The sequence below is a fragment of the Aptenodytes forsteri genome, unplaced genomic scaffold (genome assembly GCF_000699145.1).
Source record: "Aptenodytes forsteri isolate BGI_AS27 unplaced genomic scaffold, ASM69914v1 Scaffold83, whole genome shotgun sequence".
Taxonomy (NCBI): Eukaryota; Metazoa; Chordata; class Aves; order Sphenisciformes; family Spheniscidae; genus Aptenodytes; species Aptenodytes forsteri.
Window position 1 is genome coordinate 2,221,940 of NW_008795371.1, and position 16,342 is coordinate 2,238,281.

The following is a 16,342-nucleotide window of genomic DNA, read 5'->3' on the forward strand; positions in this document are numbered from 1 at the left end:
AGAGATGGTGGGCTGGACACATTGCTCTGGCTTCCTTGGTCTGTTCTGCTCTTTGTGAATTTTTGAGGGGAAATAGGTGGTTGTTGTTCTTTGAGAGAGGGAGGTTCAAGGCAGTGAGGGTGTGAATGGCATTGGCTGGCACTGGCTATAAACACAGCACTCTCACTGGTTTCCAGTGTACATTTTCAGCACAGTTTGAGAGATTGGAATTTCCAGATGACGTGCTCAATGTATGTGTTGGGGGTGGAGGGCAAAAAGGGTCCTTCTTTTTCATGTTCACTTCTGGCTGTCAGTCAAACATAGCAATAAAATCAGCTCCAATTAAGGGGATATGCAAGGAATTTCATGATAATGTCAACACTCCATTCCATCAATACAGGGGTAAAGAAGCTAATTTTTTTTTTAATTTTTTTTTTAAGAAATAACCTCAGTCACACTCGACTGTGGTATCACCAGATAAACAGTTAATCACAAAAGTACATGAAGTGGTTGACAATTCCCTCATTATACTGTGGGGTTTTTGCTTTGTTTTTTCTGTGGGGGCCCTGGTTTCTGTTTCATTTGCTTTCTGATTACTCCAGTGCTGACTTAACTTTCTCTAGCAGACTGCCTTCAGTTCTCTAAGAGGTTCAGCTCCTCATCCATTAACCCCTTACGGCAGGGAATCTCACTCACCTGACCTTAGAAATAGAAAACAGCTAGAGACCAGAGTACTACATGGAAAAAAAGTCCAGCTCTGGACTCACTCCCATCTCACTTCACATCTAACTTTCTGTGTGACCTTAAAACATGTCCCAGTTAAAAGAAAGCACTTATCAAGGTTCTCAAGCTTCTCAATATTCAATAGATACTTTTAATCCTGTGTTTTACCATGTAGAGGCCTAAATCTACCTGTGATTACTTCCTTAGCTGCAAAATGGGCATAGTTACACTGCAACAGTATAAAATCTGATCTATTTTGGATTCATTGATCCAGGGAGGGGAGAATTTCCAGGGAGCACGTTTTCCAGGGAAATGTCAAATACGTAGCTGTCAGATTGCTACCCCATTTAATGTACCCTCATGTTTCTTGGCAAGATCTGCAATTTGCGGCTGCTCCAGCCACAGGGCTGCATTCTGCTCCAGCTGACCCCACAATCTACAAAGACATTTTGGAGGTGCCTTTGACCCCCTCAACCCATATTAAGATTATCTGTGGTGCAGCTGAGGGTCAGGTCTGGGATGGTGCTTCTGTTAACTTCTTGTCCTACTTGGTATTCTGCTGTGTGCTGTTAACCCTGCAGAAAAGGCTGACGATTTCATCAGAACTTGACATATTCTGGATCATGATTTAATGGTCAAATTACTTAAACCTTTGGGCACTGAAAACTGTATTTTGAAGAGAACAAATGCCCTCCTACAAACAGGTTAGCTAGCAGTTTAGTAACTACAAGTAGTAAGAGTGAAATAAATTCTAAAAGCAGTGATCATCTGGGGTAACTAACACCTGGACTATATAAAGAAGTATGATAGCAGTTATTGCTAATGAATAGTAATAAGCTTAACACATGCTTAATATATACTCAGATGTCAGATCTATTTTTTCCCACTAAAAATTATATAACTAAACCTCTTAATAATAGTATGTAAAACTTTGTGAACATGCCACTAGTTTGGATGGAAGTAATTCTACTTACACCAGTTTCAGATTTTTAATTCAGCCCTCCTAAAGCACCCTAAAAGAAAGCCCCAAGCAGTTTTAGCATAGATACAATTGGGTGAAGGGTACAAACACTTTGTACTGTGCCTTATCCCCTCTCAATTTCTAGAAAAAAAACCTGGAAAGCTGTCCACTGCTGATGAGAATCTGTTTGGATCGAAGAACCTGCTGGATTATTTAAAGCTCTGTTCCAGTGATAGCCAACACTGGCTGTTAAAGTGAACTGTGTAACTACATTCCCTGTAAAATGTGTCTCCATTTCCTTTCAGGTTGGGAAGCTGATCCAAGAAGCAGCTGGAAGGAGTAATTTGAAGAGAGTTACACTGGAGCTGGGTGGGAAAAGCCCAAACATTATTTTTGCAGATGCTGATTGTAAGTCAGCACTTCCATATTTTTCTTAAAAGCGTGTTTGTGTGGTGCCTGGGTTTTTTTTTTCATTTTAGGGCATATCTTTTGTACAAAGTGAAATGGACCAATATAGCTGTATCTAATTGCACTTTTTAATGTTACAGAAGCAGCCTACAGTGTGGTATTTTTTATAAAAAGACAAGATTTGAACCCAGATTCATAGACAACAAGAAAACAGAAAAAAATTATAACCAAGCATATAGGAACGGTGTTATTCACAGTCATGTTCCCATACACATTTGTCATCCTAAACTCTGCAGCAAGGTGGTTTAGTGCTTTAAGTCTGCAAATTCTGTGATTTTTTTGCCTTGCAGCAGTTATAAAAAGGGAGGGCTTCAGTTTACACTTGAGTTGCTAATCTAGTCAGTGCAGTATTCCTTTGTTAAGCTGTTTTGATAGTAGTTATAAATGGAGACTATTCCATTTTTTAGATTTTCACAATTTAAGCATTGTGTATTGAAATATCCTCATTGCCACTGTCAGCAGGGAGCTGAAAATTTTGGCAGCTGGATGATGTTGTGCAGCTGAGATTTTTGGCACCTGAGAAGGTACAGGACAGCCGTTTAGGATAGGATAAAAACACAAACTGGAAGTTTCTGCTTAAATGATCAGCAATGAAATAGTTAAAAATGTTGATATCTAAATTGTCAGCAGGAGGTTTTGAAGTTAACACCCCATTAAGATGAATGGGACAGTTCATACCTTGCTTTGAGCTATTGTTTCAGGCTGTGCGCAGGCACACTGTACTCACTGCATTTTCTGAGAACTTTGTAACCTAAATAAATAGGCATATAAGGATTTGGTCTTCCCCCTTAAAAGGGGAAAGTGAATAGAAGAATGATTCTGAATAGTACGAATTACAGGAGTTGGTTACAATCCTATATTCATTTTCAAAACTTACCAATGTCTGAAAGACTAGGGAAAGCTTGAGAACTTTCAGCAGCTTTTCCACATAGAAACGTTTTACCAAGTTGGGGATCTAAATTACAGCCACAGTCATCCTGGTAAGCTAAAAAGGCTCCTGTCAACTGGAGCCAGATGTAGATGTTACAGCCTTCTACCCCAGTTACTCATCTCCATCTCCCACCAGAAATCATGACATCTCAAATGTCCCTAACCTACTAACTCAGACTGGATCACCTGAACACTTCTAGTAGAGTAATAGATGCTGGGGGCAGGTCTGTGTTACAGCCTTCCACAGGGGAAGGACAAATACTCCTAGCTGCCACACAGAGCTGTAGTTTATCTGTGACTTGCTGTATCTGCCAAACAAAGTTGAAGACCTGGGGAGAAGTTGTAGGCGACAGGGGAATAACAGAGCACAGAGGAGGGCAGAGTCTTCTTCAGGACTGTCTGTTCCACAGTATATCATACTAAAGCTTTCTGGTCTTCCCATAATTACAACCACCAGCACTTGACCTGAGATTCAGACCTCAAAGCTCTGATTATTTAAGAACAGCAATTTGCTCACCATTCCAAAAGAGCCGTTTCTTCTGTTTGAGGGACACTGTGTGCCAAAAGTTAGCAGAAAGCATGACAAAGCTGTTGAAAGTTTAATGCACCAAAGAAACCAGAGAAGCATGGTTAGAGCCCCTCATGGTGAAAAACTGTGTTAACAATAGAGGAAGAAACATCAGTTAATCAGTTCTATCTACTAGTGTTCTCAATCTCCATGGAACTGCCTGGGAAAATTTGAATGTGGTCCAGGGAACACCCTATATAATTTTTTTTCAAGACCATGCTGAGGGCAGAATAAGACATTTCTGTTAGATGGAGTTGTCTAGGATGTGCTGAAAGTAAAGCACTGTTGCTTTGTTTATTCCATAAAAGATTATACTTTAAGCAATGTTCCAAAGTGTTACCACTGATAACAGAGGTCTTACCATGCTGTAGAGCATCACCGTTTAAGGATGAATTCAATATTCTTGTCTAGTCAGCTATTACACCCAATTGGAGAATTTAGCTCTGAATGTCTAAATGTGACTGGATCCTCTCTCCTGCTTGGATAGTGGATGTGTTAGTTGTACCTCCAAGGAAGTTAGAGTAGAAATCAAGGGTTGATTTTTCTATAATTGACCTATATTTTTAAAGCCTTACTCGGTCACCTGTACAGGCCAAGAAGATGTTTCTGTCTTGCAGAAAAATAATCTGGCTTTTTGGGAAGGATAGGTCTTGCCATTATCAAAGTCAAAGTCTCTCAAGTACTTAGTTGGTTCTAATTCTCACATATGCAGTATTAAACCAAGTGCAAACTTGGGATTACAGACAAATCTTCCACTCTTCTACTGACCCCAGTCAGACAGACTTCTATAATGTGCAGCACAATCCACCTCCTAGGGTCTCTTAAGAGTTTTGGTTGATAAATTACAAATTGCTGACATTGGTGAAGTTGTTCGTGCATACCCTACTCCTATAGACTGCTAAAGCACTGTCTTGATTTAATTTTTGCAGTGGGATATTAAGCAATATTTTGTGGCTTGTGTCACAAGATGGCATGTGGAATGTATTACCTATGGACCCTTCTTTACCTAGACGATGCCTGAAGTCCCAAGTGGTCCCTTGCAATCTAATGTTTCTGAAACAGTTGTAATGCGCCAAATATCCCTCTGGTATAGCTATGTCCAGGGTGGAATAAATGGGGAAAAAACCAACTTTAGACATGTTTAAAAACTCTGTATTTTCACAGGGATTATGACACAAAATGAAATGAATCATCTTCATTTATGACCCAACACACAATAGTATGTTTTGATTTGGTCACTGTTTTGTTTTTTTTAACCAAATCCTACTTCTAAGTTTTGGGAATGTGGCACTATGCAATACACATGACACTGATGTAACAGCAGATGTGTCTATGATGTTTCAGAGCAACATATGCTGTCTTGGTTTTTTAGTGGACTATGCTGTGGAACAAGCTCACCAAGGGGTCTTCTTCAATCAAGGTCAATGCTGCACTGCAGGCTCACGGATTTATGTGGAAGAATCAATCTATGAAGAGTTTGTTAGAAGAAGCGTAGAACGTGCAAAGAGGAGAGTTGTGGGGAGTCCTTTTGACCCAACTACGGAACAAGGTCCACAGGTAAAGGAACAGTGCTTTGGCTCTACGGCCCAGAAGGTGCCTGGAAGCGTTTAAACTCTACTAGGACAGAGGTCAGTCAGTGCATACGCACTCACAGTCCAGGGTAGCTGACATGATAAAAGTTTTAAAAATTAAAATTCTAATGGAGCAGATAATCTGTGCAGCTCAGAGGTGTTTCTTGTTAAGTAAAAACTCTCATCTTAAATATCAATAAGTTTGCCTCACAGCTTTAACAGCAAGATTCTGATCTTCAGCCCCCAAGATACAGCTGTAAATTGTGAGAAGCTCTCAAAATATCTGTGAGCGCTTACTTTCAAGGATTGTCTACAACCGTAACTGTGCTTGTAGACCACTAGGAGTTCTAAGCAAAAGATGGGCAGAATTAGAAATAGGTCTTTAGAAGATGTTCCTGCCACTAATAACCAGCTGGGCTTACCATTTTCAGGAAGTTAACCTGGGACAAAAAATAATGATCTGTTTTGTTTGTGCTTATAAACCAAATCGCTTAGCAAGAATGTGGGTTGAGCCACATACATAGGGGACACATCCTTAAGAAGACTGAGCCCTGGGTTACAGTCAGCAGCTATTTGTAGATCTTTGGCATCTCCAGCTCAAAGAGAAGTGAATATAAGCATGAGTCTACTCACTGGGACATGACTTGCCTAAAAACCAATTTTGACTTGATTTTCAAGTGCACGGTCTGCAAGTCAAATGGCTTCTTCTCTCTTTCAGATTGATAAAAAACAATACAACAAGATCTTGGAACTGATTCAAAGTGGCATTACTGAAGGAGCAAAACTTGAATGTGGGGGTAAAGGGCTAGGAAGAAAGGGCTTCTTCATTGAACCTACGGTGTTTTCCAATGTAACAGATGACATGCGGATTGCCAAGGAGGAGGTATTCACACACACGGGCAAGATCATTTTAGAATGTCCTAAAAATGATTTTTTTTCTTTTGTTTACTTCCTGAAACAAAAGCTTTAGAGTGAAAATTACCACTATATTAAAAAAAAAAGAAAAAAAAGAGTAAAATCTTTTCAGAACTCCTTATGCATACAGCAACTGACAACATCAGTTGGGTAAAGAAGCTCAATTTTTGTCATTGGCTGTAAAGTCTCACACCTCAAAAAGACAAGGGAAGAATGGATGAGTTCCACTGAGGCAACTGCTTTGGGAAATTCATGTCGTTTTACAGACAGCTATTATCACAATTAAATGTTGCTATGGGAATTTGTAAAGAGTACAACAGGAGAGAGAAGACAATTAAAAAAGCAGAATAAAACAGGAATAAACTGCCTCTGAGTGGGCTGGTTTATTAATTAATGATTAATCTTTGTTGCAGATTTTTGGGCCTGTTCAAGAAATACTGAGATTTAAAACCATGGATGAAGTTATAGAGAGAGCCAACAATTCTGATTTTGGGCTGGTAGCTGCTGTCTTTACAAATGACATAAACAAGGCCCTGACAGTCTCTTCAGCAATGCAGGCTGGGACAGTCTGGTAAGGCAGAAGTTATCACACTCCTGCTCTTGGAGATAATGAGCTTGACTCGCTATCGTTACGGCACCTCAGTTTTGCACCCTTTGTCTGAAAAATGTTTTTCTAGACCATCCTAGTGGTGAATCACTAACCAAGATATGGAACAGCTGTAGGGAGGTGTTGTGACTCTGCTCACTGCGGGTGAATGCTATTGAAAACTGGAAAGCGCTTTGCTTCCCATTAGCATGGCAGCCACACTGCTGAATGGCATTACTGAAAACAAACAAAGCAGAGTGTAAACGATCCTTTCTGTGGAGCAGAGGAATCCTGTGAGGTTTCTGCTAAAGGCACAAAGAATCATGTACTGTCTACAACATTAAGGAACTGAGGGGACACCTCTTCTCTCTAGACCTTAGGAATAGTTAATGCCACTTCTAGAGTTTAATAGCTTGCAATTTGGTATGTCAAGCCTGGATAAACTAAAGATCCACAAGAAATCAGGGAGAAAAAGGATAAATTCAAATCTAATAGCTCTGTGTTATAAACTGGGACTGAGGTTTGTCAGCAGACTAACAGTTCATTACTGAAGCTGCATCCAAGTTTTCGGTGCCCTCCTCCATTCCTCACAGGCCAAATCCCATTCTCCTTATGAGTAAGGAGCAGAATGTTGTTTTCGTGGCATAAATCCCTCATTTCTTTTCAACACGAGACAAGTTTGTTATTACTAAGAGGTATACAGTGTCCTTAGCTCCACAAGTTTCAGCCTCTCCCTGAGTTGTCCAAAGGTCTTTCTAACAGCGCAGATGGACTTAATGCCTCTTCCTGTTACAGGATAAATTGCTACAATGCCTTAAATGCCCAAAGTCCTTTTGGAGGATTCAAAATGTCTGGCAATGGGAGAGAGATGTAAGTATTACACTGCTGTCTTCTAAACTGTTTTCAGCTCTACAGCTTAATAAACATTAATGAATCCTTCCATGCAAATTAAGATCAGGAAATATTGCCATCTGAGGATCAGGGCATAATATAAGATGACTGATAATCATTGCCAGTTCTAAATGCAATTGATTTACATGGTAAGACCATTTTCTTTTCCCTTTTTTTTTTTTTTGACATAGAATAAATTACTGGAACTCCCTTCTTATTCTGAAAGGAACTGAAAATTTCTGAGTGTTTTTCTGAACTTGTAACCTGTGTTTTCTGAGAGTTTTTCTTAGCCATATTAACCAGCTCTTTTGCAGAAAGATTGTCTTTTTGGTACTGCTGTGTGCTTGTTGACTGGTTTGGTGTACTTGTTTCAAAGTTGTTTTGCCATATATATTTTGCTTCTCTTGCTATTTTTTCCTTTCTTTACTTTTTCCTACATTTATTAATATAGGTGCATCTGAATTTTATTAAAATGCTATCTATCTCTTCCAGATTTATAAACAATGTTAAATGAAATCAGGCCTAGAGAAGGATAGGCAAATGTGTTTACATCCCCTTCAAAAAATCACCTTCCATTAGAAAGCTTTCTGTCTTTTCTTATTCCATTTAGAACTAAGTGCCAAATATTTTGAAATGGAGCTCCACACTCAAATACTGTCCCATGCACCTAATTTAAAGTCTTACCAGTTTTTAATTCTCATTACAATCACAAGGAAGTTTAGCAACTGCATCAGCCCGAGATTGGTTACACATACAAAGGATTCAATTAATTTCTGTGCAGGAGGCATGTACACCAGATATGTCTCACCTAAGCTTTCAAAATAGCTTATGGCTAATGGCAAACTCTGCAGTAAAACTAAAGTAAGGTCAAACTCTTTAAAACTTTAAATACGTTGAAGTATACAACTTGATCTATAAAATAAGCTCTATGTAGTCTGAAATATTTTCCCTCATTAGGGAGTACTTTGAATAACACATTCATACTATTCTCCACATTCATGAGTTATGAGGTGATCTCACACTGGCATAAATATGTCAGTTCATCTAACTCTTATCATTGTGAAAATATTCTAAAACTACTAAGCTCGATAGAGCACATGAGTAACTTGACACCGAAGAGTGACCCCGTTGACTTCAGGGAGGTTAATTGTGCAAGCAAAATATTCACATATTGATATTGTAAATTTTTTGAAAGGGGGGGAAACCAGGCAGCACCCCAGCTCCCATGGAAAAATCTACCATAGTTGTACATTTGATTCCCATCTACAGCTTTGAAAATATTCATCATAAACAATAAATGTTTGGAATGGCAATAATCTCTATCTCACAAAGATGCCTGAAAACCTACTTATGAGTAATTATTCTACTCCTTTCAGAACCTCTTTGATCAGATATCACCTTCTAATTCACCTGCTCCCCCCTGCATTAATATCTGCATACTTTTTATTAAAATGCCACAGTTTCTTAGATCCCTGTTTTTAAGGGATACATTTTACAGCATAAATAATGTTGAGTCAGGCAATTAATGAACAAACAAACAAAAAAAAAAAAAAAAGAAGAGAAAGTGTCCATACAGATGTGTGTCGTTGCTAAGCTAATACTATGTTACAGCCAGATCATAATTGTGCCACTTTGCTGTCTGTGCTAGCACTGTATTATCTGAGACTTGTTTTGTTCCTACATTTAAATTTACAGATTTTTATCACACATGGGGAAAAAAATGAACGCAGAAAGTTGAGATCTGCTATACTCATTTTACACTCCCACAAAATGTAGCAGGATATGTGCATACTAGTACAGATCCAGAACTCATGTACACAATACAGCTGATTTCTGTTTACATTAAGGCTACTTAACAATATTCTTGTATTCTTAAAGGAGTCTAAATGAGGGATTTTTTTTACATTTACACTTCTTTAAAGCTTCTTATCACTACCTGAGTGGTGTAAAATTTAACCTCTGTAACTAAAAATCAGGTGATTCATCCCAGATAGCCACATGTGGCCATTTTATGTTAGAGTCCCCCAAAATTATAGTCTCTGTCCAAATGTCTTCAAGGGAAGGAGGTGCCATTCTACTTCAGAACTGTCCTTTAATGTCATAGGAATTATTATTGTTTGGATAGCTCTGAGATACAGCAGTGCATAGTTGCATTCCCAAAAAGAAGTGCAAGCAGGAGACCGACTTGGAGTTGTAATTCTTCTCCTTATATTTTTTTCTCTTAGACTGAGGGAGGGAAGAGAGTATGTAATATTCATTTTTGGAGAGTGATTTGTTCCCCTTCCCTCACACCTACACAACCAAGGGATAGCATCATGCAAACTTGACCTGTGGGCTCCTTCCTTTTCACAGACACAACCCTTGTTCTCACCCTGATACCGAACTGCAATCCAAGAAGACCCAAAGTGGCCATAGAACAGGATGTTCTTGCTCCCTATTTCCCTGTATTAGGCTGTGGGGACAAGCAAGCCTTTTAATTGAACACACACTGACTCTTCTGCTCTGAATGTCTGGAATAACCCATCTTCCTATTCAGCATGAGCAACTTTTTAACTTTTGAAAAATACTTGCCTTAGAATTCATCAGAGTTGTCCACTTCCAAACTTTTGGCCAGAAAACAAAACGTGTAAGGCCCTGAAGACTTGAGGTGAAGAAACAGACAATAAATACATCTAATTTTGTTTGCCAGGCCAAGATAAGAAATCAGCTGGCAGTTGGAACATACATAAAGGCACTGGATACTCTGTTGGCTAGGTTATCTATTGACTTGCAAAAATGTGTCCGACAGGTGTCTGGAGCCAAGCTGCAGCCCTACTGAGTCAAGCAGAAACTTTCACACAGAGAGACTTACTAGCATTAGTTATTGGGCTCCATGCGGCCACCAGTGACAGCTTCCACTGAGCCATAAGGGAGTGGTTCTGGGGCTCAGCTGAGTCTGATAAACAGCTAAAATTTTTGGTCATTCTTTGGAGACAAATCTACCACTTTCTACTGAAAGCTGGGGGTGGGGTGGTCCAAATCAATGAGAACCTTTCACATGTCAAAAAATCTTTACTAATATATTTCCTGGCATGTACTTAGACTCTGGTAAATCTTAAAATGCCTACTGAATCATCAGTCTGAGTTAAATATCAACCACTGTATCACATGTAAGGCTTACTAAGCCAACAGGCACATCAGAAAGTTTTCAAAACTGCAGGTGGAGTGAAATGGGCTGGTAAATACTGATATTTCTGCCCAAATGAATTAACTTTCCAAGGAAAGAAAAAGGAGTTCCTCCCCCAATGTTATATTTTGTGTAAAATTTACAAGGTAGAGGTAAATACAAAGTAGGCTATGCAACACTGGGGGCATACAGAGGGGTTTAATTGCTCTGAACAGTGGCCCCTCACTCCATTCTGAAAGCAACACTTATTAGAAGGAGGTTCTGAGGAATTCCCCTGAAATACTCTTTATGGTGCAGTCGGCATTAAATTCTGCACAAAAGGATCCAGAGGGAAGGCAGTGTCAAACACTGATGTGCATGTCAGCACTTTTTAGATTTTAATATAAGTAAGGGAGCAGTATTGTGTGTGTTTTAGGAGTGGGGATAAGAATTTAATCAAGAAACAAATGTCTGTAAGAGCCTGTGCAAAAGAATCCTCATATGAGTTCATATAGAGGAGATACTCTACTTCCAGACTGGGACTGTACCTGTGTTCAGAGGTGGGGACATTGTTTGCTTTACATACACAGCATTTGGCAGATGTATTAGAATTTAACTAAGGACTTGACTAGAACACTTCTCCATTACTCAAAATATGCACAGCAAAATGCAAATACCTATACTTCAGAGAAGACAGGCATAACTCCCAAGAAGCCACACAATACCCACTCTAAACCTCAGCAGAGTTGCCTAAGAGATGAGCCAGGTTGGAGCTGACTACAACAAAATCTAAATAGCATTCAGAAATGCCCATTTCTTAAGCATAATTTATCCAGAGCAGAACACGTGCTCCTCAGAACCATGTGTCAGATGACTGGGACCAAGTGGCTAGCTTCTAGCAGTATAGAGGATCTTATGTAAGATGCCTTGCCAGGACAAAAAGAGGTCTTCTACATAAATCTAGTGGAAATCTGAGCAAGCTGAACGCTCTTCCACAGTACATGCAAATGCTGATTTCTGCTGCTGGATATTTTGTCAGGGAAAAAAGATCAGGGGGTTAGGAGTCAAGTTCATCTTTATCCAGGGTTGCGAGTAGTTCAATTTCCATAGTACTCAGTTTGGACCTTCTCTTTCTTGAGTGCAAATATAAGCAGTAATTTCACTGGCCGGTGGTGCAGGTCTTGGTGTTTGGACATTTTCAAGGAAAGGACAGAGGACATCAATTCACTCCCAACAGTTCCATCAGTGGACAGTGAGTATTTCTGGGTTTAATGTCGTTCTGTATCTCCTTATCAAATGCTGGAGCCATCCATTGTTCTTTTGACATAAACTGAAACTTCATCTTCAGGTTTTCTGAAAGATGGCATGAAAGGAAAACCTGTACAAAATCATAGTACAACAGAAACCTATGCCAAGAAGTTTATGTTGTATCTTTATCAAGGAATCACTTTGCAGGTTTTTGCTCGATAAAGAATTAATGTCTGGTGTAAGCTGATGCTGCAATTTGTTTTTTAGGGGTGAATGTGGACTGAGAGAATATTCTGAAGTTAAAACTGTGACAATAAAGATCCCTCAGAAGAACTCCTAAAATGACGGACCATGTGCAGAAGAGCACATGATGCCACCCTCTCTATTCCTTATGGAGACCAGCACTCAGGAAATAAAAAGTGTTACACAATATGTATTTAAGAAGTTAAGTTGCAACCTATATACTGGGCACATAACTGCATACCTAATGCAAACCAACTCTGCATGTTTTCATAAAACTCTCCTGAGAATCGTTACATCTTTATAAAACAAATCATAACAAGAGATAAAATTGCTATTGGGCATCATTTAATAACGGTTCTAGCTATAAAACTGATAAATGCAAATGCATGCACACACACATTTATCTCTTCTTTAAAGAAACAAAATAAGTCTTACTGCTTTCAGGTTGCCTTCTCGAACACACCTGCCTTGTATTGACATTCTAGTTTCAATCAGGGCTTTACAAGCCAGATTCTACCCAAAATGCTAGCAATGAACAACATAAACAAGTATCATTGATGTTCTTAAAAAATAAAAGACTCTGAACAGTAATGAGCCACAAACTGGTATATTGGCAATTTTCCAATTAGCATGCTCACATAAAGAGGTCAAACTGGGGAGGGAATCAAACCATTATTATGGACAATGAAATCCAAATACTTATCAGTGAGATTTGGCTTTCATGACCCACAGTGATTTGGTTTTCAAAGCTTATTTTCATAATTACTTTATGTCTTGCTATAAGCAAAAATTCTCCCTCACTTACAGGAACTTGAAAGGTTTTACCTGCCTGCCAAAAGAGCAGACCTGCCAGACAGGGTGGGACTGTGTTAAGGAGAACAGGAACAGATCCCAAGGCTTCACAGAATATTTCAGCTTTCACTGCTTGTCTAGTTTTGTTGTTGTTGTTACTGTTGTTGTTTTCACCTTTTTTCTTTTTTTAAACAAGTGTATGCACACACAGACTCCATTTATTTGTCTGCTCTTAAACTGCCTGTGATTACACTGGGAATTATTAAGTATTTGTTACAGCAGGAAGAACCCAGCAAAAGCCCACCTGACAAGAAGTAAGCTTGACTTTAGTTTCTTATTTGCCATCCTCACCATGCTTGTGAGCCTCAGGTGAGCTTACTGGCTGGTACTGACTTTTCAATTACGTCTGTTCTTTTTTTGGCCCAGGACAAAAATATGAGCAAGTTCTTTTAGAAATGAGGTGTTTAAAACCTGTCACATTATTGCCTGCTGCCTACAGAATCTCTTCCAACTTGTAACTAACAAACTAAACACCATCTCTTTGTTCTTTCCAGCTGCAAAGCTCATCGATTCCCCAGACTTTTTTAAAAGAGGTTTTATGTTTTAACTTAGAATTAAGAAAATTTATTTTAAAAGTACAGTAAATCATCTACACTGTGTAGCTACATTATCTGGGGTGTAAGGACAGAATTATGGCCTCAGGTGTAACAGTTTTCCTAGCTGCAGAGTCTGTACTACGAACTGTTGAAAACTCCAGACCTGATCAGCAAATCATTTCTGCACGTTCTTAACTTCATTTACTCTCTGAGGAATTCCTCTTAGATTTGAAGTTGTGTGTGTCCTTAAACATACTGCTGGATCAGGACAAGAGAATCCAGCACTTTGTAGCGTGGTGGCCCTCAATATTTTGTATTTCTAACTCATGTCAAACTCTGTATGTGTTTTTAAAGCAATATGTATACATGATGTTATTCAGAAATGCCAGTACATTCACAGACATGGAGATGAATCAAAATATTCCTGAGTTGTTAAACGCAATTGCCATATACTTCTACTGTAGCGTATGTCAGAGAGAAGAAAAACAAAATACAGCAAATAAGAGATTAGTTATCTTTTAAACTGCAATATAAAATGTGAAAAAGGAGATTTTACTTCTTTTCTCCTATTTACTTAAAAAAGAAACTTCCTGTGCTAACAGCATTTACACCATGTACTCTTTTGTATTCTTTTTGTGTATTTTGTACGTCTGTGCTTTATTCCCAGTACATTCAGGTAAATAATATAGAGTCGCCATTTTTTTCAACCCTGTCACTGCAGCTCCATTTGATGTACATGGATTTGTGAAATCCTTTTTTAAATGTACCATCTGCATGGATCCAACAAAACATTTTTCCAGTCCCTGCAGCTTTTTGTTACAGTTTTTAATCATGTATATAGTTATATGTTATTAAAAAAGTAAAAGGATATTTTCTATGAAGTTTTTTCCATTAAAAAGGCTTAGAGAAAGACTTTAGACTGTGAGACTCCTTTATTGTTGACAGAGCTATAAAAATATTAAAAAAAATATTTTCTTAGCAAAAGATCTGCTCTCACAGTAGCTTTATTTTCATTTGCAAAAGTGAATGAAGTAAAAGGCCAATTACATTTTCTGGAATATTATTGCAGCTGTATGAAAAACACTTGTGAATTGCAGATCTAGGTCATAGCCAAAGTTCATCCTCACCCTCATGGTCATAAAGTTTAGCTATTGGGGAAGGTCTGAAATCATCAGAACCAGTGGGGCACCCTTGCAAACTGCTGCATCACAGCTTGAGTTTTGGATAATGTTTGACAAAAATCATGATGCCTTTTCTTTCTCTAGTAGATGAGTCACAGAGATGATTAAATTAACACTCAGATCTTTTATAGAGTGATATTCTACTTGTCTTTAATTTCAAAATGCTAAAACAGGGGAAAAGGACAATGTTCTTTGACAGCCAGTAAAATTCACATGGCCAGGTACTATACAACTCTCCCTCAAGCAATCCCTTTATTCCAGGGTTACTTTCATTGCCAGGAACAGCATTCCTCTTTTGAAATGGTGCATATTTAGCTAAAGTAACTACTCAGTTAATAAGGCCAAGCTACGTCATTGTATGGCAAGCAATGGTTATACCTCAGTGTCACAGAATACTACTGTTGGTTTAATCAACACTCTACAGGCAATCACAATAGATAAAGTAACTTGACTAAAACAGATGGGATAAAAGAGAATAACACTTAATAATAGGAGTGAAATTGCATTCTCAAAAAAGAGTACTGTTCCTGAAAGTCTGGGATATCAGGAATATATTAAGCAGAGTTTCATTTCTATTTAACTAGTGGCATGGACAACACTGTCATGGGATTGTGAGTGGACAATTAGCACTCTTCATATTCCCCATCTCTCTGACCTGTTTGCAACCTGTGTCACCACTCCAAGCAGTCACATAGGTACAAGCAATGGAGTGCTTTTCTGAAAGCAAAGTGAATGAAGGAAGGTTGTTCTGGAACCCATTGAAAACAAGGAGTGTTGTCATCTGATGAAATGAGCAAAGTTCAGTCCATAGTAAATAACCACTCTGTGGAGCCCCAGCCAGTGAAAGTAAATGTATCAATAAATGCGTATACGGGCGTAGTAAAGGGAGAGTTTGGAAATAATTGTGCATTTCTTCTGGGAAAAGGATGTGAAGAAAGGCAAAAAGAATTTCAGTTCTGTGGCCTTTAGACAAAGCAATGGATATTGATACTACCTGAATAGCATTCACACATATATTGGTGCCATGTTACAAAGAATGCTCTTTCTCTTCCTCCCCACAGAGGCCAGGATGAAAAAGCGTGCCTTGCATATGCAGAGGCACTGTGTTACAGTGCCCTCTTATTTCTCAGTTCTGTCCTGGAAAAAAAGAGAACCCATAGTAACACTGAATTCAGGGCACCAATTTAGCTAGAGAGGAAGTCAAAAAACAAGCAATACACCATACTGTTTACTTATGGCTCTCTGCATGGTCACACCTAGAGCTCTGGAGAGCTACATTAACAACCACCTTACATTTGCATCCATACATCTCCGTTTACCGCATGCTAAGTCCATCAACACAGGAAGTTATTTTTCTCATAACAACTTCATACCACAATGACTGATACTCACAGCGCTATATCTATCAGGAAGCAGGAAAAGCCTCTGTGGCTATTAGATGCCATCAGCATTCCCAACCCATTCAAACAGACTTCTCTCGGCACATTAGACTTTCTTCTTCATCCTTGTTAAACACATAGTTGATTAATTCTTTCTGTATCTTCA

The 16,342-nt window shown here is 38.7% G+C and overlaps 1 protein-coding gene across 1 annotated transcript in view; it reads left to right on the forward strand.

Annotated features, from left to right (window-relative positions):
- The window catches only part of ALDH1A2 (aldehyde dehydrogenase 1 family member A2), a 57,682-nt gene extending 43,255 nt beyond the window's left edge, over positions 1 to 14,427 (forward strand). The window contains exons 8-13 of the mRNA XM_009280357.2: positions 1,969 to 2,071; positions 5,002 to 5,186; positions 5,919 to 6,083; positions 6,529 to 6,686; positions 7,497 to 7,571; positions 12,253 to 14,427. Coding sequence (XP_009278632.1) covers positions 1,969 to 2,071; positions 5,002 to 5,186; positions 5,919 to 6,083; positions 6,529 to 6,686; positions 7,497 to 7,571; positions 12,253 to 12,325 — 759 coding nt within the window. The 3' untranslated portion in view covers positions 12,326 to 14,427. The remainder of the gene's footprint in view (positions 1 to 1,968; positions 2,072 to 5,001; positions 5,187 to 5,918; positions 6,084 to 6,528; positions 6,687 to 7,496; positions 7,572 to 12,252) is intronic.
- Positions 14,428 to 16,342: the final 1,915 nt, after the last annotated feature.